This window comes from Leishmania infantum, chromosome 26 (genome assembly GCF_000002875.2).
Source record: "Leishmania infantum JPCM5 genome chromosome 26".
Classification (NCBI taxonomy): Eukaryota; Euglenozoa; class Kinetoplastea; order Trypanosomatida; family Trypanosomatidae; genus Leishmania; species Leishmania infantum.
The window spans coordinates 655,853-680,520 of NC_009410.2; the positions used below are offsets into that span (position 1 = coordinate 655,853).

Consider the following 24,668-nt stretch of genomic DNA (forward strand, 5'->3'; position numbering starts at 1 on the left):
TCTCTCGTGCTGCGTGTATATCTTTGCGTGCTGTCGCCCTTGTGCACTTGACGTATCTCTCTCTGCCTGTGCATCTGTTTCTGTTTCGTTCTCTAGAGTCGGTTGTGTGTGTGTGTGTCTCCTTACGGGCCCTGCTTCCGTTTTCGCTTCTCTTGCTGTCCCCCCTCCTCTCCATCCTCTCCTTCCCCTTGCTTCTTTACCGAGAGCCGCACAACGAATTCTCTCCAACACACACACACACACACACACACGCCGCTCTCTCTTTGTATATCCATATTGGTGTTTATGCTTGTGGGCATCTCGCGGCGTCCGATTTTGAACGTGCCAAGCTCTCTATCGCTTGCATCACCTACTGCCGTGGCGGCGCCGTCCATCACACACGCGTCTTTTTGGCGACGAGGACGACTGCTGCTTCTTCTCGCCTCCTTCCCTCTCCCCTCTCTCTCGGTTATCTGTTTTCTTCGCCTGTTGCGAGAGCTTCCCGCCTCTCCCTCCCTTTTTCGTGCGCTGTAGTGGCCGCCCGCCCTCCCTCTCCCCTCTCTGTTGTTCGGTGGCTCTCTTTCTCTGCATCTGGACATCTCTTTCGGTTCAGCTGGCTCGCTCACAACCAAAGACACACACACAAGCACACACGCGCACATCCTCCCCTTCCCTCCTTTTTTTTTTCGCGCATCTCTCGAGAGCTGCTCTTTCTTTTCGTCCCCCTCTGTGTTGGAGACTCTCTCACCTGTGAGCCGCGTGGCGAGTCGTCGTCGCTGATACGCCTGCTCCCCTCTCTCCTGTGCCGCTTTATGGGTCTTCGCTCGTCCTCAGGTTTCTCTCTAGTTGTGTGTACCACTCAGAAAGACGAACGGCCCTCTCCACCTCCTCGACTCCGCAGAACAGTGCTCCAACAGACAGCTGATAGGAGGCCTCGGCGGAGAGAACAACTCCGTCCACGGTGCTCCTTTTCTATTACTAGATATCTGTAGCGTCGGACGCAGAGACAATAATGGAGGGCTCGAGCAACAGCCTTGGCTCTGGTGGCGGTCTCGCGACGGCTGTGGCCAAGCCTGGCATGCGACATGGCGCTAGCAGCAAGGCCAAGTCTCTCACTTCAATGCCAGCTCGCAGTGGCACCGGTGCGGGGGCAGCAGAGGCTTCTCTAGGTGATACAGCAGATCCCATTAGTATACACCACCTACCTCCTCCGCCGCCTTCCCAGCTGACGACCTCTGGCGCTGACGCCGAGGCTCCACACGTGGTCTTGGGCGGCCGGGGTCCTGCTGGTGGTAGCACGGTGACATCCTTCGCCACTCCCGTGGCCAGCGATGGGCCTGTGGCGGTGCGTAGTGGCATGTATCCCTCCTCACGGCGTCAGGGAGGGGCGGCGGCGTCAGTCGGCGCTCGTTCGATGCTGCCTAGGGCAGGTGCGAGCAGCGCAGCTATGCCGGCTGCGTACTGTGGAGGAGAGGACGCCAACGGTGAGTCGTCGGCACCCAACACGGGCTACTACTACAGCAGGTACTACGGTAGCGACCAAGCGAGCTACTACAGCTCAAGCACCTACGGCTACTACAATAACCAAGGCGAGTACCCAGGAGGTGGTGGCGGCAGCAGCGGCTCGACGAACATGCCCTACGGATCTACCTCTGGCCCCATGGCAGGTAGCACCAGCAGCGGCGCAGGGGCGAGTGACGGCCAATCAGTGCCCGTGTACTCTTTTCCCTACCAACCGTCATCGTCCGCGACGGCGAATCCACAGCAACACCCGAACCAGCCCTCTGCCCAATACCAGCAGTCACAGCGACAGCAGCCACCGCAGCCACCGCAGCCGCCGCCGCCGCCACAACAGCAGCAGTCTCAGCATTCACCGCAGCACCAGTCGCCCTACAGCCCACAGATGCCAGCCACGGAGCAGGGTAGCAGTGCCTATCAGAGCTATTATCAGCAGACCTACCAGCCACCGCAGCAGCCGCGGCTGCAGCAGCTCCCAATCACAGCCTCCACCTCTCAAAGCTTAGGCGGGGAGAGTCAGTACTACGGCTACTACTACAGAAGCGGCTCTGACCCGCGTCGCGGCCACGCCCGCACGGCGAGCGGCGGCAGCGGGGCGCACTACTACAACTCGCAACAACAGCAGCAGCAACACGGATACCCGCCGTCATCATCCGGCGAGGGGGAGGCACTCTGCAATCAGGGCAGCAATATGCAGAGCAGCAGTCAAGGGGGCGCCACAGAGGGCTACTACCAGCAATATGCTCAATGCCCAGCATACTCATTTCAGGGCTCTCCGCCTTCTGCACAGCAGCAGCATTCCTCCTACATGGGTGGGGAGGGCCAAAACTCCTCCGTCTCCGCGTCATACGGCCTCGCCGTGCATGCCGCGAGCAGGGGCAGCCAGCCTTGCAGCACCACTACTAGCGCTTACGGTGGCGAGAGCGATGCCACACAGGGTACCTCGGCGGCGCGCTACGCCGGTGGCGCGTATGGCCAGCCAGATAACGCAGGCAGCAACATGAACGGGTCCGAAGGTGGCGGCGTTGGCGGGCGTGGTTATGGTTCTAGCACTGCAGCAGCAGCTGCGGGTAATGGCGGCGCTGGTGCCGGCGGCGGTAGTGCAAGTGGAGGCTACTACGGCGTCGCCTACTCCAGCGGCTATAGCGCACCAGCGCCGCATGCATCTCGCGCACGAGGTGTGCCGTATAGAGACGCCGGCGGTGACACCGGCGGCATGCCGCTCGGCCCCGCCAGTGGCAAGAGCGGCCAGGCAGCGGCCAGTGGCAGTTACCTATCTCCACAGCAAGGGAGCGGGGCTGAGGTTGAGGATGGCGGCCAGTCGTATCACGGCTACGCGGCGAACGGATACCGCGACTACTACGCGGCTGCGAATCAGATCGGCAGCAGCGGGATCAGTCCTGGGTACGGTTACCCGGCAGGCCAAGCCTCGCCACAGCAGCAAACCATCGCCTATCATGCCTCCTATGCCTGCGGAGAGGCGCAGCCGGGCTCATCCGCCGCTGCATCGCCGCCGGTCACTGAAAACCACCAACGCGGCAGCGGAGGCCCACCTCAGCCGCCGCAGCAGCAGTACCAGCGGGGTGGCAGCTTCTACGCGGCTGATCCTCGCTTTGGCGGTGGGGGTGATAGCAATGGTGGCAGCTACGACGCTCACGGCTACACCCCTCATCATCCGCAGCAGCAACAGCAGCAGGGATACCACCGTGGTTACAGCGGCTCCTCGCATCCGCAGTACCGGGCTGACGCAAGGCCGGGCGGAGCATCGATGCCCGTCAGCCGCACCTCTCAGTACGTGTCGCAGCCACCTGAGACGGCGCCGCGGCGTTACAATGTTGCGGAGGAGCAAGGCAAGAATGACAGGGCAGAGGAGCTTGCCAGGACGCAGGCTTCGGACGACATGGTGCCGATGTCGTTGGTGAGGAGCGGGGGTCACAGCAGGAGCAACAGCAGCGGCAACGGTCGCGGCGACGGCGGCGTTGGCAGTGTGGCCCCCGCGCCATCCCGCAAGAGAGGGAAAAAGGGAGGGAACAGCGGCACCGATCGTGTGCAGTCTGCTGCACAAACTGAGGGGGCACCTGAAGCAGCGGAGAAGGATGGGAAGCATGGGACGTGCGGCCAACGCAGTGCTGAGGTCAGCACTCAAGTCGCGCCTGCGTCCGCGAAGAGTGCGGAGTACAAGCGGCAGGCCTCGTCTCAGCAGGCGGACGCGCCGATCCCGGAGCAAACATTGCGTACACGCGAGCCACTCGTCTCACTAGAGTTGCCACCCTCCTCGCTGAACGCGCCACATCCCCAGCAACCGCCACCGCAGAATGCGGGTGAGGACAGCACTACCGACAGGAGCGACAGAGTGCCGAAGGACGCGGCCCGTTCGCAGCAGACGAGTGATCGCTGCATGTCTCCCAAGGGTAGCGTGACTGCAGCGGCGCACGACAGCGGTGAGTCTTCGCTAAGCGGAGCGGAGGACAACGCTGATAAAGAGGCTGAAGCTGACTACGCCACCGAGACTTTCATGAACAGCAAGCGTGATACGGCCACATCAGCCATGACTGCGATTCCAGTTGGCCGCCAAGGTGCCGGCTCCACTGGCAGCGGGAGTCGCAGCCAGCCGCAGCACCGCAGCAGCAGCACCGAGCGCAGTGCTGCGCACGCGAGCTCTGTATCACATGGCAGCGGCAGCGGCAGTGGTGCGCAGAGCTTCCTGCGGCCCTCTCCGCTGACGCAGTGTCTCGGCACGCCATTCCACACATACATCTGCGGCGCCATTGTAGAGCAGGCGGCGCAGCTGCAGACAAACGCATGTTCGTCTTCAGCCACCGGTGGCGGGACCGGAATCGCCGCTGGCAGTACAGGTACCCCGCCCGCGTCCCTCTCGACGGCCGCACTCGCAGTGAGGCCGGCCATGTACGCCCCTGTCCAGCGTCTGCTGTCGCGCGAGATGTCGCGTGGGGCGTGCAGCGCGACTGAGGAAAGGGACCGCGGACTAGCGCAGCCGTCCATGGTCAGCGGTGACGTCGATGCCGAGGGCGCCCGCGCGTGCAGCGAGGAGGACGAGGGGTACGCCCACGGCGGAGCGGAGGCGGCAGAGGCGGCGGGCGAGGGCAGCAAAGATGACGATGCCGAGGGCGGCCTCGAAAGCGTGCGCGACCTCGGTGGTATGAAGCCCGCCACGAAGCCGCTCACAGCCGACGCGCTGGCGGCTGCGCGTGATGCATCCAACACGACGACTCCCCCACCTCGTCCCGGCACCACACTCACAGACAGCTCTCTCCGCTCGATCGGTGGCCGGCCCCACCACCTGCACCTGCTCGCCCACCACCACAGCCACCACATGCGACGATCGACTCCCGCCTCAGGCGTGTCATCGCCCTCGGTGCCGATACAGCACCACTGTCACGCCTATCATGGCACCTCGCCTTTTCTGCAACCAGCCTCGCTGGCTTCCAGTTGTACCGCGTTTCTCTCGGCAGGTGGCGGCGCAGCCGCGAACAAATACGTTCAGTCTCCGGAAAGCGGCTCGAGCGTAGCGCTGCCGCCGCGGCTTCCCAGCGGAGGTGGGGGCAGCACACCGCACCTGCACCGAGCTGGCGGCGGGTCGCGTGAGGGCAGCGGCGCCGCTGCGACCATGCAGCAGCCGCCTTCTATGGTTTCCTACCCCCACCGCTACCCCAATCAGCCCTCGTTTGATCTAGACGGTGGCCGCTGTGCCGTCGTGATGGAGGGGGCATCAGGAGACGCGGAGGACCACTTGCAGTACTGCTACCAAGGAAACAACACTCGTGCCTGCAACACCACGAAACTGTCTCTCCGCCAACAGCAGCAGCAGAGTACAGGGGCTGAGGCCGCCATCAGCGGCCGTCGTGCCGGCCCCGGCGTCACCTCGCTGACGTCCTCGCCCGCCACCGTGGTGTGCGGCTCCACGTTTCTCAATACACCCAGCCAAAGCAGCCTCCTCCTCTCGAACGGTGCAACGGCACGGCCGGGGTCTGCGACGCCGTCGCCGACCATACAGCAGCACCAGCACCAACGGATCGCCAACAGTGGCGGCGCCAGTCGTTTCGCGACGAGCCCAGACGGTGGTGGCCAGCAAGGCAGCATGAATGGACCAGCGAACAACATTAGCAGCACCGGCGGCAGCAGCCATCGCGTTGGTTCTCCCGCGCACAACCGCTACACCAGTCCCACGCACACGAATGGTCACCACGCCGGCGGCAGCCAAATCAACTTGCAAGCAGGCGGGCGCTACCCGATGCCGGCGACGCGTCCGCCCTACATCTACGAGCACCATGTGGGGCAGGAGCTACTTCTGGAGGAATTTCACGCCGCAATGCGCTTCAACGCCGCGTCTTTTGGCAATATTGCGTGCCTCGTGGACGCTTTCTCCCCGCAGGTGCCGGTGGCAAGCGATCTCGAGTTCCCTTGCAACGAGGACCACTGCCAGCTTATCTGCACCCGCGGCAGCAGAGGGCTCTCTTCGTCGCCTGGCGGCGGCAGCAGTCAGCACGGTTCCGCGCAGGGCAGTCGCAGCAGCCGTGGCGGTACATTTCTCGCCCTGCAGAGCGAAGACGCGCGCGCCACAGGCGGAGCAGGACACAACAGCACGGGCGGCGGCGGTGGCGGCCAGGAAGGGCCAGCGCTGCCGACACTGCGTCCGGCGCAAGCAGATCGGACGCACTACTGGGACTTTTCCGGCCCCTCCTACTGTGAGCCGGTCATGACGCTCAAGTCCATCTGGCAGAGTTTCGATAGCCCGTTCGGCTGCGTCGTGAACCTCGCCGAGCCTATCTACCCGGCGCCGATGCGACCTGCTGAGGGCGAGCTGGTGTATACACCGCTTCTGAGCGGCTTTCGCATTCGCTTCCACCCAGCCTCACCGGCGTACAAGCGTCTCACCGCGCTGCGCGAGGTTCGCCGCCAGCGGCGTCGGGAGGAGGCTGCGGCCAGTGAGAGCGTCGGTGTGTCAGCGGAAGATGAGCATGCCACCACTGGCGTGGAAGGGGTGGCCCGTGGCGGCGGCAGCAGTCATACAGCAGGCTCCTACGCGGAGGAGGATGGCGTACTCACGTGGAGCGCCACCGACCGGCCTAACAATCGGAACATTATCGTGGAGCAGATCGTGGAGCTGGCGAAGTGCGACGAGAGCTACGCAGAGCTGCTGACCGCCACTACGGCAGATGTTGACCACCAGTCGTGGGTGGCGCTCATGTGGCAGCCTGTGTTCTGTGGCGGCCATTCCTCGAAGCACAGCTGCGGCACCTTCCTCGCCTACTACCTCCTTCGAGCACCGCGGCACCTTTTCGTCCCGTTCGCGGATAAGAGTGAAGGCGCAGCGATGAACAGCTCGTGGAACAGCCCCGTCTTTCGCGGCGACCGTGCTGCGCTCTCCTTTGACCTCTGGAGCCTGCAGAGGCACTACCATGTCGCGCGCTGGGTCTCGCCGCCGCCGATGACGCACATTATGACGGCGCTGTCCGTCGACGGCGAGGACGATGAGCCGGACAACGGCTCGTCCTCGTGCGCGTCCACCAGCCGCGGCCGCAATTCGTGGGAAGAGGGGCAAACCGGCTGCGCGTCGAACCGTACCACGGAGAGCTTCGCCTTCAGTACCAACGGCGACTCGCGTCTGCGTCTCCGCGACGCCTACATGGGCAGCACCGGCGCAGGCGCTGTCGTCGGCGGGGAAAGCAGCAGCACCACGATCGCCGGCGCCGTCGCCGCCCCGCACACCACGACGGGCACCGCGAACGCAGCAGCCTGCCCAACAAGAGCAAAGGCGTCGACGTACGTGCGCATTCCTCTTGTTGGCCTGATCCCGAACCGATGCCGCTCCGAGGTGTGGTTCAAGCCCGTGTATGACGCATCGCTGATGGACGTGCATCGCCATGGTGGCGGTAGCGGAGGTGTGATGGGCGGCGGTGATGGAGTGGGAGCTGGTGCTTCCGGTGTTGGTGCTGGCATGGGGGCCTCGAACGGACTCGGTGGTGCCGGGGGGGGCGGCAGCGGCGCTGGAGGCAATGTGGGTGACAACGGCGACCACACAGGCCTCTACGCCTTTTACGCACCCCTCTTCCTCATCGTGACGGCGTTGCAGCTGATGTGCTGGGACGCCTACAACGAGTGGGAGCGCAAGTCGCCCACTTGCGCGGCCGCAGCTGGTCGACCGTCGGCGTTCTCCGAGGTGAGAAGAGACGCAGGGGACTCTGAGGCGGCCATTGGCGGGGCTTCTGGTGCGGCTGGCACCCCCTCCTCGTCCTTCGCTCCTTCGCCTGCGACGGCAGAGGAGGCAATGGTGGCTGCGCAGCGACAGCAGCAGCAGCAGCAGTCGGACTACGAATCAGAAGCCACCGCCGGTGCTGGAACCGGAGGCGGAAATCCAAGCAGGGGCGCGGCAACTCATCGCAGAAACCCGTGGTCCTCCTACGTTGCTAAAGGTGTCGAGCTGATGACGGATGCGGCCCGGCAGTATCGCGCAGTGCGCGAGGTGGCTAACCTCGACGGCAGCGCCGAGGAGGGCACCAGTGGCTGTGCTGTAGTGTTCAGCAGCGGTGGCTGTGCTGCGACGACGAGCGAAGGGTGTATCGGCAGTGCAGAGGAGAAGCGGCCGGTTGACGGGGACAAGAGCGTGACGAAGCAGCAGCGTGGTGGATGCGCGGTTGTGGCCGGCGGAACAAGCAGCTCTCTCTGCGACCCGGCTGCTCGCGTGATTGCAGGGCTGCTCGACTACTATCAGTGGGCGCAGTACGATACCTCTCTTACGGCACTCGCAGCCGCCTACTGTGCCACATAAGATGTGCTCAAGCAAAGAGACCCGGTGCGCATACGCATGTGCTTGACGTACTGCCGCCCAGCATTTTCGTTCCCTCCCTCTGTACCACAGCTACTGCCCCTGGCCCTCCCCTCCGCTGCTCTCCTTGGGCGAGTACTGTCTTGCACGCAGCCGTTGTCGACACCATCTTTTTCTCTTCCTCCGTTCCGTACTCAGCCCCCACCTTTCTCCTCCGATACACACATACACACACACACACATATAATGCGTTCGTGGCCGTCGCAGTTGCGCCTCGTGGCTGTTTTCTATCTTCATCGCTTACTTCTTTTTGTAGTTTGTCGACTATCCTCCCCCTTCTCACTTCAGCTGTGCGTGTGTGTGTGTGTGCATGGATGCCGTTGCACTTTACCGACGTTGTGGCTTGTTTCTGCAGTGGCGCGCGCGTATGTCTTCTCTCTCTGTGCCCCCTCCCCTCTCTTCCCTTTCGGACCCTCTTCTCTTCTCCGTCTTCTCCGCTCCGCCGCGGCCATTCCCCCATGGCCGTTGAGTACAGGAGTATCAGGGACAGCACAACACCGACACAGCAGAACAGGGAAGGGGGTCCGTGTTGCGATGCCCTCCTTCCCTTCCAAAAAAAAGGCATCCTCGACAACAGCGGCAAAGCATCCGAGGAGAGACCATCAAGGGGTAGCCGGAAAGGACTGTGCGCACGTGCGTGTCCAGGACACCGCGCACAGCGCGCAAGTCGCACAGTGCGGGAGGGGAGTAAGGGTGTGGTGTGTCCCTCTCCGTGTGTCTTTGATGCTGGCACAAACAGACACTGCTTTCCTTATCAGCCAAATCTTTTTCTGTTGCGCCGTGCGGTCTGTGTGTGTGTGCCCACCGTCTCCCACTCGCCCCTCCCCCCCCCCACACACACAAACTCAGATATGTACGTGCATATATGTGCAGGTGTGCTCTATCCTGTTCCCACTCCCCCACTCGCTCTCGCTCCTCCTTCTCCGCCAATGCGCATGGCGTCTTCTTCGCGTTGCCCTCTTCCCTCTCTCCTTGCCTTGCAAGGAGACGCCTCCGCGCTCATTACACGACGGCAAGCTGCGGTGGCGGCCACGGCACCTTTGGGCAGTGCATCAACGTGTGCTTCACTCTTACGCCGTAGTTCTCTCTCTCGTCTTCACGGCTCTCCTCTTTTGGGTCAATCCTCGCTATTCGTCGGAGTAGAGGGAGGGCGAGGTCTTGCTACTGAACCTTCCCTGTTGACCCGCTGCCGCTTCTCTCAGGCACCCCGTAAGCACATACTTCCGCACACTCCCAGAATCATAGACGCCCGGCGGTGATGCAACAAGTTCAGTCCAACAGGTTTTTCCAGCTCTTCTCTTGCCCTTTGGGTCGAACCACCGCACACTGAATGTTCCGCTGGACCGCTGGCACGAAGGCGCGGGCGGACCTCGCATCGCGTCAGCACGGCTACCCTGGCGGTCCTGCGCGTCTTCTTCTTGCGCGTCGTCGTCCTCCTCACCCACGGTCCAGCGACACGGCCACGGCGTCCGTCGCTGCAGCTGGCGCCGGCTCTGCTGCTGCCACGGCTTCACAAAGCTCAGCGCGTTCAGGTACTGAGCGGGCCCACAGTTCACCGACAGTTTTGCCACCGGCGCCACTAGCACAAGATGATGCGGCCGCTGGCACCGCCGCCGTGCCTGACGGTGCCGCCTTTGGCACAGTTGTAGAGGAAGCTGCTCAGACGAGCGTGTGCCCACCGCCGACGACGACAGACATCTCCTCTCCGCTGCTAGATGCCCCCGTGAGTGACGTGGTGGCGGAGGGGGACGGCGAGTGCAGCAACACCCACCAAAGTGCGACTGCAGGCGTTTCTGGCAGCCTGTGCTCTGCGCCTTCCCTGTCACGCCACTACAGCGCAGCGCCTCCTTTACCGTCATCGCCGCTACCGTCACCCCCTCTTCACGTGGTGGGCAACCACGGCGGCGGCCTATCAGAGCATCCTTCCAGCGCGCCATCGTCGCATCGTTTCAAAGTGCTACTGGCACGGCGGCAATCACCACTCCCGCCGCCTCCCCTGCCGTCTTCCTCGCACTCATCTCCGACTGCCCATTCAGAAGTGCTTGCCGAGGCTCTTGAGGCAAAGGCGGTAAGGCAAAGAAGGCGCGGGCACACACTAGGACGGTCCTCGCGGCGTCATCGAGAGTGGAGGCAGCGGCACAAGAGGCAGCGACTTGGTGAGAATCCGGATGATAGCTCACGTGGCACCAATGCAATGGCAGAGAGCAGCGAGGAGGAAGCGGCCGACACCTACGCGAAGGTGCAGCAGCAGCAGCAGCGCCAGCGGAAGCGCATGGAGAAACAAGCAGAATGGGAGAGTTGGCCGAGCTCTAGCATCGATAACTCCTCAGATCCCTACTTGCATCGGCGGGACTGGGTAACACAATGCGGGGAGGAGCAGCGGAGACCCCACTCTCGACCCCGCGTCGCCGAGCAGTCGGTGGATTGCATCGCGGTACAGTTGCCGCTGCAGCGGGCAAAGGAAGCGCCTGCGTCCGCGACAAGGCACACCACGGTAATATCTCCATCTAATGCAACTTCTCATCCGGGCGCTCCGTCGTCGTCGTCGCTCGCGTACTCGGAGCGGCGAGAGGCGCAAACACGTCTCGCTCACGACGACGGCCATTCGCTACCCGGCGGTATGACTATAGAGGTGGCTGCCGATACCTTCCGCCGCGACAGCTGCAGCAACACTCTTGCCACAGGCGCGATAGTGAGTTTCTCAGGCGGCGCCGTGGGCCGTCCTTTGCACACCTTTGAAAGCGCTCCGGGCTGCCGCGATGGGGATGTGGGCACCTGCAACATTGAGGAGGAGATATTGCCGTGGCACGTATCGCCTCTCACTTCGACGGTCGGGTTCCCCATGAAGTGCCCCGGGCATGAGGTGACACCCATATTTGAGGACCAGCCACTGAATTGGTACCCACAATCACAGTCTCAAGCTACGCAGCACGTGCTTGATGAGTATGTGAGCGCCTCCGGCGGGGTGGTCCGAGTCGAAGGAGACAATCAGCTCCGATGCGGGGTCGCGTCGCTGCTTGGGCCTGACTGGGGTGTAGCAGAACCCGCATCAACACTTGCAGTCACGCCAGGAGGGGGTGGAGAGGTAGATCTCTGGATACCCGGCGCCGGGTCTCCTTCTTTCACTCCCTGGAGGCAGCTTGGCGCTGATTGCGGTACACGCGTTGGCGCGTATGGCCTGCCAGCTGATCGAGTGATGGCGCCTGGCAGAGGTCTGGCCCTTGGCCTTGGCGACACTCGCGCACGTTTCTATGGCGGCACACCACAGGAGCCGAGCTGGTTGCTTTCGTCAGCTGATCACGACTGTCACGATGCCGAGGACGGATCTGATTGGCAGTACCGGGTCGGCTGTTGCTCTACGTCGTCGACGCGATTAAGCACCGCTAGCGCTCTGCCCGGGTCTCGTGGCATCAGCACAGCAGCTCCGCCTCTTGCTGGTCTGTTCAGTTCACAAGCAGGGCCTCGTACGTCACCGACGACGCCCGCGTTTCCGTGGATGGCCGCTGGCGAGGGCGAGGGCGGAGCGGGAGTCAGTGGGAGAGGCGGAGACGGTGACTGCATCTCTCCTGAGAGAGCGCCGTCGTCGTGCCTGCCGCACTACTCCCCCGGGCATGCTATGGGAAGCTCTTGCGGCAATGATGGCGGGGACGGTCGTGGTCGTCCTTTGTACTCTGCACAGGCGCCGCCGCCGCGAAGGCACCACGGCAGTTATGCGCCACAGCCGCCGGGTCACTCTCCGCCATTTTTCGGCTTGCCGCCTTCTTCTAGTGTAGTGAGCGCCTCCAGCAACACCATGGCTGCTGCTGCTCCTGCACCACACCGTGTGGGTCGAGCAACGCGGCAACGCCGACCTCGCAGTGACGGCGCGCGGCCACCGCGTGCGCTGAACGGCACGACAGAGCGCTGCCGCCGCTTCTGGGAGCGGTGCCGGCATTCGAACGTGCCCGACTGGTGAAGCGGATAGCTCTGTTAACGAGAGCATCGGATAAGGCAGAGCCGTTGGGAGAGAAGACGGAGGCAAAGAGGGAAGGGAGGGCTGAGTGACGCTCCGTGGGTGACAGCGAATGCGAAGAAGGGGCGGCTTGTGCGCACGGGAGGCAGCACGGCCTGTGCTGGTGGTGAGGGAAAGGGCAGTGTTGGTCTGGGCGGTTGGGGCTCCACATACCTCGCACGCGTCTCGCCCTCGTTCCGAGCGTGGCTTCCTTCTCTTTCTGGGCGCTTTCTTTCCCTCTAAAACGGTTTGCGTTTCGCTTCCCCCCTCTTTGCGTGGGCGCGTGTGCGCCAGAGAGTGCCTCTTTCACGGCTTGTGGCGCCCTTCAGTCCTCCCCTCCTCCCCTCCCAGCCGCTTGCGATCGCCTCACTCCTTGTAGGCTTGCTTTATATCGCTGCTACGTTCTCGTTCTCAGATGCCTCCCTCTCTCTCAGTCCTGAGCCTGCGCTCCCTTTCTGATCTGCGCTCTTCTCCCCAGCGGCTTTTCTTTTCACACAAAGCGATGCCTTCTTCTGCGCTTGCGGGCGCCATCGCCTGCACTCGCGGGGCGCTGAGGGGAGGGGGAGCGCGGCAGCTCGGGACCGAAAGACAAACAGAGCCGACGACACAAACATGCAACACATACTCGAAGGAAGCGACACGCAAAGTTGCTTGACCGAGCATCCTTCTTCGATGGGTATGGGCGTGCAGCCATGCCACACTCACACGTACGCACGCACACCAATGCGGCTCAAAGCCCTTTTCTCTCATGCCGGTGACAACATTTTTTTTTTTTTCTATCTCTGCTCAAATTCACGGAGGAGTGGAGGGAGATACAGAGTCTCTGCACCCTCACCGCGACGTGGTGTATGCGCACATCTCTTCTGTGCACCTCTCGCTGCTCTCCATCTTCCCTTCCCTCTCGCCCCTTCTCTCCTCTCCAACACTCGCGCGCTCGCTTCGTTTCTCCCCGCTCGCCATCCCCACCGCCACCCCTCAGGGCGCTGATTACTTTCTCTGGCTCTGAACGACCGAGAGCGATCCACGCCACTCGCTCATCGGCTTACGAGGTTCTGCCGCTTTACTGCGCACGTGTGTGCGCCTGCGGTCCATCGCTTGATCTTTTCTGTTGTTTCTTGCACCTTTTTCCTCGTTGTTTGGCGCCACCACCATCTTTTTCGATGATCCACCGCTGAACTCTCCGCCTTCCTGCCCTCCTGCTCTCCACGGACCGTTTTCGAGGCTTTCTTGCTTGTCTCTTTCTCTCCACACCTCTCACACGCTGCGCGTCGTCTTTTGTGTGCTTGTTAGGTACCGTTGCGCCCCCTCTCCTCCCTTAGTCGATCTAAGCATTTACAGGATACCCACCGGATATCTGCCTCTATCTGTGCATACATATCTAGATATATCTGCATTGTGTGTGTGTGTGCCGTTCTATGCTACGTGCGTTTCGCCTTTTACTTACCTTTTAACGTTTCCTATCGCTCTCTCTTCATCTTTTTGATGCGACGGACGCCATTGCCGCCAGCGTACCACCATCCGCTGCCGCTGTCCGCGTCGCTCAGCATCTCTGGTGCCAGTCGCACTACGCAGGTGCTTGCAGAGAGTTCACACACGTACACGTAGACGCACGCGCGGCCGCCACCATGGATGCGTGGTTTGAGTATGCGCTCGGCGTTGGCGAGGTTATCTACAACATGAAGCTGCACGAGTACGAGGATGCGTGCGCGTCGCTGCTACTGACGGCGGCCGAGGTCGCAGTCTCGGCTGTAGCCGCCCCAGACAATGAGGCCAACAAGGCGAGGCGATCCGGTAAAGAATTTCATCATGAGCATGGTGGCCTTGATACCACCGTCGCCCCTGTCACCGGATGGGCTGCGCATCTGCAGCCACCAGCCTTGATGAGCTCATCTGCTGGTAGTCCTCGTATTTCCATGGGTGCCACTTTTTTCAATGTGTCCACGACTTCATCAGCGATCGCCGATTCAGTTCATTCCCGTGGCGCCGCTGCAACTCCTGGCAGCAGACCAGTGGTCGATCCGTGCACATTATCGAGCGCGACGACTGCGCTGAACGAATCGTGCCGCACCCGCAACGGCAGTATTGATCAAAGTAAAGCGCCAACGTTGTCCTCGTCGGCGACGTACCTGCCCGCTAACCCCGGCGACTGTAACTGCCGCGCTCTTACCCTTGCTGCTGGCGCTGCTGCATCACCTGCGGAGGCCTTTGGAGCGTTGGTGGACGCGATGCAGCTGCGGAAGCCCATGCGCGCGGCGACATCGAGCAGTCAGCATATCGACGACATCCAGGCAGAGGCGGACTTTGTCTTTCAGGAGTTGGAGGATGTCTTTACTCTACAGCCAGGGGATGCCGCTGCCGCCGCCGCAGCTGCCTCAACCGCTGGTGTCGCGCCGCGACCCTCCCCGACGCTGCCGAGCTCCATGGAGACCCGCTGTCAGCTTAATGAAAATGAGGAGGAGCGCGAAGTTGCAGCAGCGCAATCCAGGCCTCTTCCAGCGCCACCACCCGCTTCCATCGCCGATAGCAGCGAGCGCCACCTCCTCTACGGCGAGCTGACCTCCGTCGGAGTGCGGCAGCTGCAGGCGATCAGCATGGCGTCCAGCTGCGTGGTGTGCGAGGAGCACGGGCGCTCGAGCTCGCGCGATCACGGGATCGGCGGAGCCGGCCTCCGCGCCAACCCCACGACAAAGGTGGCCTGCTCGCGTGACAGCTCCTCAGCGCCGGCGCTCGGCTCCACGCCGCCGGCGAACCACAATGTGAGCGCTCCATTATCTTGCACTGGGGACCATTCCCATGGTCACAGGCACACCTCTCGAGGCGCCGTCGTTGTCGCGGTGGATGTGGGCAGCGGTAACGGACGCCTGCTCTTCGAGTGGGGCCGACTAGCGGCAGCGGCGTGCCGTCGCCCGCATACTTCGTCACCGCTGCGATACTCGGACGAAGGCTGCACGCTCGTCGGCGCAGCACCGACGTCCGTTACGCTGCACTCTACCACGAGCGCTGCGGGGAGCACCACGGCGGCGACGACGCAAGCAGCATCTATGCGCTGCGGCAAGCTGCTCGCAGCGGCCTACGCACCGCTAGGAATCTCGAGCCCCACGACGGTGTGGCGTGGGTGGCTTGGCGTCGGCATTGAGCTGGTACCGTCTCGCATGCGCATCGCCCGAAAGGCGCTGGCGCCGCACTACCTGAACCTAAGGCAACCCTTGGTGGTCCCTTCGGCCGGTGGCGGCGTGCCAGCCCCCGTCACCCATCTGGACCCGTGCCCTCTCGAGGCCACCGTGGTCACCGACACTTCTGCGTCGTGCAGCCCCTCCGCCTCGCTGCAGTCGGGCGTTGCCACTCATACCACCGCCGCCAGATCGGTGGTAGGGTCGCCAGCGTCGACGGGCACTTCTGTCGCCATGGCACCGGGGTGCCGGGTGCCGCAGCCGTCTGCGCGCGTGCTGCTCTACGAAGGTGATGCCTTGGCTCCTGGCGTGCTGTCGAACGCGACGCTGTGCCGGTTTCCAAGCCCCAACCACCACATTGCGCATCTGCCGCTGCGCGAGTCCTGCGCCGTGCGCAACGACGGCGGCGTGCAGGGCTGGGGCGCAGATAGCGGCAGTTTCCGGTGCACAGCAACATCGGCCGCCAGCGTGTCGGCCACGGCGGCAGCGATGAACGAGACCGGCCCTCTCAACAGCATTTGCAGTGACGAGCACGGACCGGGGGGCGCCCGGCCGCCGGCGAGCATGAGTTTGGCCTCCATCACGACTGCCGGTAGTGGCTGCTCCGTTCGTCCCCGACCAGTGGAGCAAAACTACTACCCCCTGTGCAGCGTGGAGGGTGGCCCGTTGCTCACCGGGAGGGAGGAGCCCCACTTGGTGGTCTTCTGCTGCGGGCTCGGCTTTGATGAGGCGCAGGTGCGACGGCTGTGTCAGAGACTAGAGGACATGCTGTTGCGCCGCTCTGCCACCGCAGCGGAGACGACACCGTCCTCCGTCGGAGACGGCCCGATGACGTACCAACAGCTCAGCAAAGATGCAAACAGTTTTCCATCGCACCACACTCGCCACCACCACAGCCCCATGCCCCAGGGCGAGGACGGAGAGGCCGCGGCGTCGCCAGCCGAGTGCGCCTCGCCATCTCTGACATCCCCCGAGAAGAGCAAGGAGGAGGAGGGCAACGAGACCCGAGTTGGGATTGAACCGATGACATCGACTGCGGCAGACCCCGTCATCGGCGTCGCGACGGGCGTCGGCGCCGGCTTCGTCCCCCATCGGCACTGGGAGAGCGTTACCTGTGTGCTGCTGCTGCGCCCGATGGACGTTCTTCTGCCGACCTTCCCGCTTTTCCGCTACGCCCGCCGCGTGTACGACACCGTCTGCCAGCCCATCTCGGCGGAAGACACAGGACTGCTGCTCTCCACTGGACATCGCTCTGACGGCAGCTCAGTGCCGTTCAGCGTGCGTGCCACTCCGGCGTTGGAGCGCCTTCCTGAGTTGTCCGTCGCGGGCGACATTGTGGACAGCGACTTGTGGAGGACTACGCTGGAGACGACCTGGATGAACGCCGCGCCGGCATGGGTGATACGCTTCCACTTCTAACACACCTGCGTATGCGTGCATGGGCGCGTACTCTTCCTCTGCGTTGTGGTGTAGCTACCGCGCACTTGGCATGCCTCCTTCCATCGCTTGGCGCCAGCCGGCTCTTCCTTTGTTCCTTAGGATTTCTTCTCGAACCTCGTGGGAGGGAGGGGCAGCCACGCATCTCGCAGTGCGTGGCATCACAGGGTCCAAGTGCCCCCACACTCTGCGTCGGGGGAGGCCAGGTAGCTCCCCCTCCCCCGTCACCCCTCCCTCCATCCCTGCCCATGCCGAACCACTTCTGGTGGTGGCAGGGCCAGGTGGCTACGACGTTGGGGTGGGGGAGACAGAGCGATGCACCGCCACTGATGTCGGCGGTGAGGCCGTGGATGGCACCGCGTTGGAGCCACCTGCGAAGCGAATGGCGTGCGTGTGGTGTCTGGGTGAGAGGCCGTGCTCTCAGATGGCTGGGCCAGCGCATGGCTGCAGCGCGTGCGTCTACGGCTGCTCGGCACCGTGCGATGGGTGCCGGTGGGGCAGGTCTGCAGGGGGTAGAGCGCCGTTTGGGTTCATGCTGTATGACAGAGAGCGAATACGTGGCAGAAGACCTCGCGGGCTTGTCTTTCCGATTTTCTCCGTTTTGACTTCACCGTTCCCGATGTCGGCCCGAAAGGGGTGGGGTTGGGTGGGGACGTTGGTCAGGCGTGGATGCTCTGCCTGCTTCGCGTTTCGCTTTCTGTGTTGTATGCTTTCTGCCGTTGTGCTTGTGTGCCGCTGGGTCATGGCGATGTCGTGGTGACGGGACGCATCCAAGCAGATTGTGCGCGTGTGGGTGTGTTGCATCTCTTCTCCCCTCCGCCTCAGGTGATTGCTTTTCTGCCCGCTTCGACTGTGGTCTCCTCCCCCTCCGTCTACTTGCGCATGCGCAGAAAACAACCCCAAGGGTTGGGGTTTGCTTATATCGTTGCTTTTTGCGTGCGGACAGGGGTGGTGGTGATGCAGGGCCGACACGGTGTTCTTCGGAGGCCGCAACACACTCACGTATGGCATGCTCAGACCTCCGGGCTGCGTGCGCTGAGCGACGAGAACAAGAGTAGCACGGGGCAGCCCCGCTGCACGCCACGTGGTCCGCGCTGAGTTTTGTGCCTTCAGATCTATCTGGGCATCTTTTTGCCCTCCCGCACGGGCGGCACCGCATGTGTTCTCGAGTCTGCGTAAGCACGCGTGCGTGCCAACCGAAGTGTCTCGCTCGCCTGTCTTTCTCTCCCCGTTGCTGCTTTTGCTCCCCAAGGCTGCACACCTCCATCTCTGTTCAGGCACGCCCGCACCCTCTCGCCGCCCACCGGCTCACAAGCGAAGGGCCCAGAGAAACAGGAGGACGTGCACAAATCTTTTTCTTTTTGTTCCCCTTTGCCGAAAAGACATTGTTCGCCGTTGCAGAGTATCGCCCCCCTCCCCCTTCCTGCGAGAATGGCTGAACCAACGTCGTCGTCCACCCTCCCTTCTACCCCCTTGCCGACTTCTTCGTCTCGCACGCCACACATCATTGCCGCTGCGGTGACAGCGGCTGCGGCACTCGGCGCTGGCATACTTTTTGCGGTGGTGTCAAGCGGCAGTGCGGGTGATGGCGGAGGCAGCCGACGTGCCTTCCGGTCTGAGGGCGCCATCCAGGAGCCGCGACAGGCTGTCGTCGAGGCGCTGGAGGCAATACGTGGTGGGCGGTGCAAGACTTGCGGCGAGCTCGTGTTCTTCCTGCGTGGCCCTCCCCAATCTCCGGTGTCGCCAGCCGCTTTTCGTGGCGTTCTCGGGGCCGCGTCAGCCACCGCCAGTGAAAAGCTACCTCCGTCGAATGCGCACTGCCTGCGAGTCCCAGCCTCCGTGCTACACTACATCCAGGAGAGCTACTTGCCCGCGACGCGGCGTCAGCTGGTTGAGGCGCAGCAGAAACAGCAGCCCTCCCCCGCCACGCCTGCTCTGCAAGTAGAATACAACCTCTTCGCGCAGATGGTCGCTGCGGACGTGACACTGCGTGCGCTGAGCGTGGAGCGGGCGACTCCATTCGACAAGGACAATCGCAGCCACATGAACCTTCTTCAGCAGCTGTGGATGGCGGCAGGGAAGCCGGCGACGACGTACAGCCCTCTCGGGCAGCACTGGGCCAGCATCGGCTTTCAGGGCGTAGACCCCGTGACAGACCTCCGCGGCGGCGGCGTACTGGCGCTCCGCCAGCTCGTGCACTTTGCGCAGGCGCACAACACCGCTTTTCGCGAGATGCTCGCTTACAACGAGCGTGTGCAGCGGGAGGGCAAGCACAGCTGGTACCTGCTTGCCGTCGTCAGCATCCAGCTCACCACCCAACTCATGCTCGAGCAGGATCACCCACTGCATGTGGCGCATCTGGAGATGATATACGACACGCTGTGCCTCGGAGCTGCCGGCGATGCGACGGCCAAGGCTGCTGGCCGTCGTGCTGTGGCGGGGCAGAAGGGCGTGAGGCTCGGCAGCACACGCGCCGCGGATACGGCGGCGTTTTGGGAGTTTTGCAAGAGCGCGCGCAGTGCCGAGGCGGGCATGTTCGCGCTGCACCATGCGCTGCTGCTTCACTTCAAGGAGTGCTGGACCCGGGACGAGCCGCACGTGATGGAGTACAACACGTACATGTCTGCCAAGGTGTTCAGCACCTTCTTCACCACGAAATGGGCAGACAAAACGCTCACAGCGCCGTAGACGGAAGGGAAAGACGAGGGACGCGGAGGGGGGGGCGTCTGCTCTTCATCTCACAAGGAGGCTTTGAAGAGCACGAGGACAGCGCATGCCCCTATGTGTGCGGTGTGTCCGCTGTTACTGCTGTGATAGTGCATGTCTACGTATCTGTTTCTCGGGAGATGTGCATGCTTACTTGGCGTACTTGTGCTGCAGCATGATCAGACTGTCTTCCTCTCTTACTCTGGTGAAGGGGAACCGCTACAACCGAACAAGAGAACACCGGCACATCCTTCTACTCTGCGAACAGAGGAGTGAGCTCAGAGAGAGGAGCCTCACGCGCTGCGGATACAAGATGCCCACAGGCGGTACGCGGGATGTGGCGTAGATGTGGTCGGTACGTGAACGTGCGTGCCATCAGAATTGCGCTAAGTTGCACTTACCCCAACACCCGCAAACATATTCGCGGACATCACGCGATTCTCTCTCCCGCGCATCGCCTTTCTTGCCTCGCCCCAGAAACGGACCAGCTGTTGTTGTGCGATGAGCGGGTAGGCGGAGGGAGGGGGGAGTGCAGCAGAGGCAGTTTTGCAGTGACTCTTCTCCCTTCTCTCTATCGTTTTGCATTCTTATTTGCGTATCGGTGCGCACGTGGATGTCCATTTCTTCTGACTCTCTATCCCCGCCTCTTTCCGTGCTCTCCCCGGTCTGCCGCACCGCCGTCACTCCCCCCATTCTTCTTTTTCTCTCCCCCTCTCCATCGCACACGCACACATCCATGCGGGATGCGCCATCGCATGTCAGGTACTTTTATCCGGTGTATCTCGTGTTTGCGTGCCTGCGCGTGTGTACACTGTTTGTCTTTTTTACGTTGGCTTTATATATCTATCTATATATCTTTGTGGCTGTGTTCCTCCTCGCTTGTTATCCTCCCTCCCTTCTCTCTTGCTCCGTTCATCTTTCCACACGCACGTCCACATAACCACATACTCCGTCTGCCCAACAACCCGTTCACCTCGCAGCCCCGTCTTCACTGCGTGGTCGAGACCAGCCGTGCTCGTTTATGTGCGTGTACGTGTATTGTTGCGCTCCTTCGACACCCCCTCTTCCTCTGCAGCGCTCCCTCTTTCGAACACTTCACTGTTCACTTCGCCTGTCGCCATGTCGCACCTCAACCCTAACGCGACGGAGTGGAAACCAACGGGCAACAATGCGCATGGAATGACAGATCTGGCCCTGCCACCCACCACGGCGCAGCCCGAGGACCCTGCCGCAGCCTCCGCACCAGCGGGGAGTGCGGGAGAGCTGTCTCCCATGGCAACACCGCCGGCCGCGTCGGCTGCTACAGCCGGTGCCATTGCGAACACGCTGCCATCTTACATCCCCAGCTACATGACCGGCGGCGACCCCGCCATTGCGGAGCAGCTCGCGAACATTGATTGGGATGCCGAGTTTAAGAAGCTGATGGAGCTGACTGGGCAGATGATTGATCGGCAGCTGAATGGACAGAATGGCGACGAGCGGCCAGCAGCCAGCAGTGGTGGCGCGAGTGCTGGCCATGGCAGTGACGCCGCGAGGGCCCTCGGCGATGCTAGGCTGTGCGGATCGAACTCTGTAGGCGCCTCGCCTGCTGTCGCCGCCTCACCGATTCCTCTGACATATGCTAACGCGGTGAAGAGCGCGACAGCGGCCGCGAGGAAGCCGACGACACTCGGGGTTGCGAGCACGGGCACCGCTGCCGCTGCCGCTGCCGCTGCTGCTACTGCTGCTAACATGGCTGACATGGACGACGACAGCGTCAGTATGACGGCAACGTCCAAGGCGGGCACCGGCAAGCACCACTGGAAGAAGCTAACAAAGGCACAGCAGCGCCATGAGCAGTCACAGCGCAACGCCTTTGAGGCCTTCGCGAACGCCCTGCTGCACAGCGTGTCCCCGTTCATGGCGCCACTGCGAGCCAAGTGCAAGACATCGCTGCCGCATATCAAAGTGGATCAGCGCTTCGGCAAGAGCGGTCATCCCGAGACGGCCATCGCGCAGTTCCTCGTCGCCCCGCTGGTGACGAACTACCGCCCGCGTCACTTCCACGACGTCGCACCAGGTGAGCTCATGGAGTTCCACTATGACTTTGCGCTGGTGCTGCAGGCGATCCCGTCTGCGCACGCGATTCACATTGGCTATGGCCCCACCTGGAAGCGCTACGCCGTGCCTTACTGCTACCTGGCCTGTCGCGAGTATCGAAAGGAGGTGCTCTCGCTGTGTCCAGAGGAGATACCGAACTCACGCTCGGAAGCCATCTACGAGGACGATGTGGTGAAGGACATCACGGAGCTGCTGCTGAAGCGTGGCGAGGGATTGGAGATGCTGGAGACGATGTCGATTGTGGAGGCGATGCGGAAGCGAGTGGATCTCTACCCACTCTACGACGCTTTCGCAACCGTCTTTCAAAGCTTGGAAAACTACCAAGTCGAAATCACCGACATACGATCGGCGCCATCACGCTTCCTCGTGAAGGCGTCGCGGCTGGCGGTGGAGGCGATGCCGCAGCCAATTGTGCTGGACGACGAGGTGCTGTGGGATGAGCTGCCGGAGGTATCGCGTGTGATCGTGCAGGGCGGCGTGGCGGCAAGTGGTGGTGCCGGCAGCGAAGCAGATGGCGGCGCAGCTCGGTTGGCATCGCAGCAGAAAGCACTCAGCACACCTGCACCTGCGACTGGAGCTGCCTTTGTTAAGAGAGGCACCAGCTTGGCAGGCGCGCCGGCAGCCAGCGGCTCTGCCTCTTTGTGGCAGACGCTGACGCCGATGATAGTGTGCGTGGCGTGCGTGTCGGCGACACTAGCGGTGGTCCTGATGAAAAAGCAGCCGTGAGGGAGTGAGAACCAAAGGACTGCTCAGCGGCCTCACTGGGGTGCATGCAAAGGCAAAGGGAAAGAGAGAGGGGAGTGGAGGGTGTGCGCGAGGCCGTGTGTGCGTCGGTTTTGGGCGAGGGGGTGAGGAAGGAGAAAGGAGCGGGAGGGAAATGGACGGCGCTGCACTGAAGAGCATGAGGGGTGCCTCTCGCCTTTTTCTCTGCCTGCCCATCGCGCTCGCGCAAGCTTCTTGGTCTCTCCACGCACCTCGTCTTCTTCCTTTGCCACCTACCCCTACAACCTCTTCCCTCATCCCCTCCAGTGCGCGAGCGACTGGCCTCCCGTTTGTCTCTCCCTCCATACCTCTGAATTCGTTGCTGCATCTCCTGCAAAGACATCGGATCTTTATGACACGCGAAACGAAAAGAGTAGGTTGCTTGGGCGGTACTTGTGCCGCATCTCTGTTGATCCCCCGCTCCCCATGCGCGTGAGTGCGCGTGCGGTGTGTGAGTAATGAGGATGTGGCGCGAGTGGTGGGAGCGGTGCATTCTCTTCTTTGTATGTGGTGCATAAAAGCATTGTTTTTCCAAAGACCACTTCCTCCCTCGCCCGATGACGTATAATATCTCGCAGTGCGTGGCATCACAGGGTCCAAGTGCCCCCACACTCTGCGTCGGGGGAGGCCAGGTAGCTCCCCCTCCCCCGTCACCCCTCCCTCCATCCCTGCCCATGCCGAACCACTTCTGGTGGTGGCAGGGCCAGGTGGCTACGACGTTGGGGTGGGGGAGACAGAGCGATGCACCGCCACTGATGTCGGCGGTGAGGCCGTGGATGGCACCGCGTTGGAGCCACCTGCGAAGCGAATGGCGTGCGTGTGGTGTCTGGGTGAGAGGCCGTGCTCTCAGATGGCTGGGCCAGCGCATGGCTGCAGCGCGTGCGTCTACGGCTGCTCGGCACCGTGCGATGGGTGCCGGTGAGGCAGGTCTGCAGGGGGTAGAGCGCCGTTTGGGTTCATGCTGTATGACAGAGAGCGGCTACGTGGAAGAACGAAAAAAGCGGCGCACCACCATCACCGTCTCGCCCTCCTCCCCCTCACTTCGTCGCCCTCCACCAGATGGGGTGCGTTGTGTGGATGAGGTCTATTTGTGTGCGTGGGTAAAAGAGGGGCGTGCATTTGTGTTCTCTCTCTTGTCGCTCCCCTCTTGCCTTCTGCGTTGGAAACGTTGCCGCGGGCTTTTCTTTTTTGGGACTGCCCTCGATCGTGTGCGCCCGTGCATCACCACCGCAGTACCACACAACGCGTCTGCTGCTTCTTTTCTCTCGTTGTTGTCTTTATTTCAACTCACATGTCCCGGTCCCGCTTTCGATATCTCCGTCTCTGTGGAGGACGTCGGGCATGGCTGCCTCTCGGCAGCCGTGATGAGGCCAGCGAGGCGGAGGTCGAAAGCGGCAACTGGAGAGCGAGCGGGAGCAGCACCGATAACATCGGCAAGGCGGGGTCAGTCGACAGAGAACACAAGGCACAAAGGCGACTCTCTACAAGAATGTCAAAAGGTGAAGCAGGCGACGCGCGCAATGAGTGATGAGTTCGCAGCGAGCAACACCACGACGCACGACGGGGACGACGAAGCGCCCTCCTGTTGCCCCCAAATTCTTCTGACCCAGTCAATGCGGGCAATGGCTACATGAGCTCATGCGTGTGCGCTCGTGCGTGCACACACACGAGCGCCTCGGCAGCCTCTCCTATTTCTCGCGGCTCGCCCTCCTCCCCTGCCTCTTTCCCTTTCGTGTCAACTCTGTTGATGCTGTTTGCTCATGCTGCTGTCCTTCACGGACGTGACGCTCCTGTCACCGCTGTGCACCTGCGAATCCCACCGACTGCATCCCCAATGCACCGGCTCCCCTCCCATGGATATTACGCGCGCGCACGGGTGTCTCTCATCGCTAACGAAAAAAAAAAGGGTTTTGCAAAAAGAGGCGGCTTGCCACTGACTCACAAACACCACCCACCCACCAACCCACTCACTGACCTACTCACGCATACACACACACACACACACACAAGTCCGACCGTCCGAACCTCCTCCCTCCCTCCCCCCATCTGCTCTTCTTGCTGCCGCGAAGGGAGAGAGCGGGGGCTGACGCCATCGTGCGTGCATTGGGGTGACACGGATCTGTCTCTCATTGGCTTGTGCACTTCCTTTTTTGGTTTT

At 62.3% G+C, this 24,668-nt stretch overlaps 5 protein-coding genes across 5 annotated transcripts; all 5 read left to right on the top strand.

Moving 5' to 3' along the window:
* Positions 1-991: 991 nt before the first annotated feature.
* On the top strand, positions 992-8,287 carry LINJ_26_1820 (conserved hypothetical protein; the record flags this gene model as incomplete). Its single annotated transcript, XM_001470489.1, has 1 exon — positions 992-8,287. The coding sequence occupies one exon, from the start codon at positions 992-994 to the stop codon at positions 8,285-8,287; it is 7,296 nt and encodes a 2,431-aa protein (XP_001470526.1).
* A 2,251-nt stretch (positions 8,288-10,538) lies between these two features.
* Positions 10,539-12,299, top strand: LINJ_26_1830 (conserved hypothetical protein; the record flags this gene model as incomplete). The annotated part of the gene is made up of 1 exon (XM_001470490.1): positions 10,539-12,299. The coding sequence occupies one exon, from the start codon at positions 10,539-10,541 to the stop codon at positions 12,297-12,299; it is 1,761 nt and encodes a 586-aa protein (XP_001470527.1).
* Positions 12,300-13,960: 1,661 nt separating this feature from the next.
* LINJ_26_1840 (conserved hypothetical protein) lies at positions 13,961-16,924 on the top strand (the record flags this gene model as incomplete). The annotated part of the gene is made up of 1 exon (XM_001470491.1): positions 13,961-16,924. One exon carries the CDS (start codon positions 13,961-13,963, stop codon positions 16,922-16,924), a length of 2,964 nt encoding a protein of 987 aa, XP_001470528.1.
* Positions 16,925-18,373: 1,449 nt separating this feature from the next.
* LINJ_26_1850 (conserved hypothetical protein) lies at positions 18,374-19,630 on the top strand (the record flags this gene model as incomplete). The annotated part of the gene is made up of 1 exon (XM_001470447.1): positions 18,374-19,630. One exon carries the CDS (start codon positions 18,374-18,376, stop codon positions 19,628-19,630), a length of 1,257 nt encoding a protein of 418 aa, XP_001470484.1.
* Positions 19,631-20,827: 1,197 nt separating this feature from the next.
* On the top strand, positions 20,828-22,474 carry LINJ_26_1860 (conserved hypothetical protein; the record flags this gene model as incomplete). The annotated part of the gene is made up of 1 exon (XM_001470448.1): positions 20,828-22,474. One exon carries the CDS (start codon positions 20,828-20,830, stop codon positions 22,472-22,474), a length of 1,647 nt encoding a protein of 548 aa, XP_001470485.1.
* Between the last annotated feature and the right edge of the window lie 2,194 nt (positions 22,475-24,668).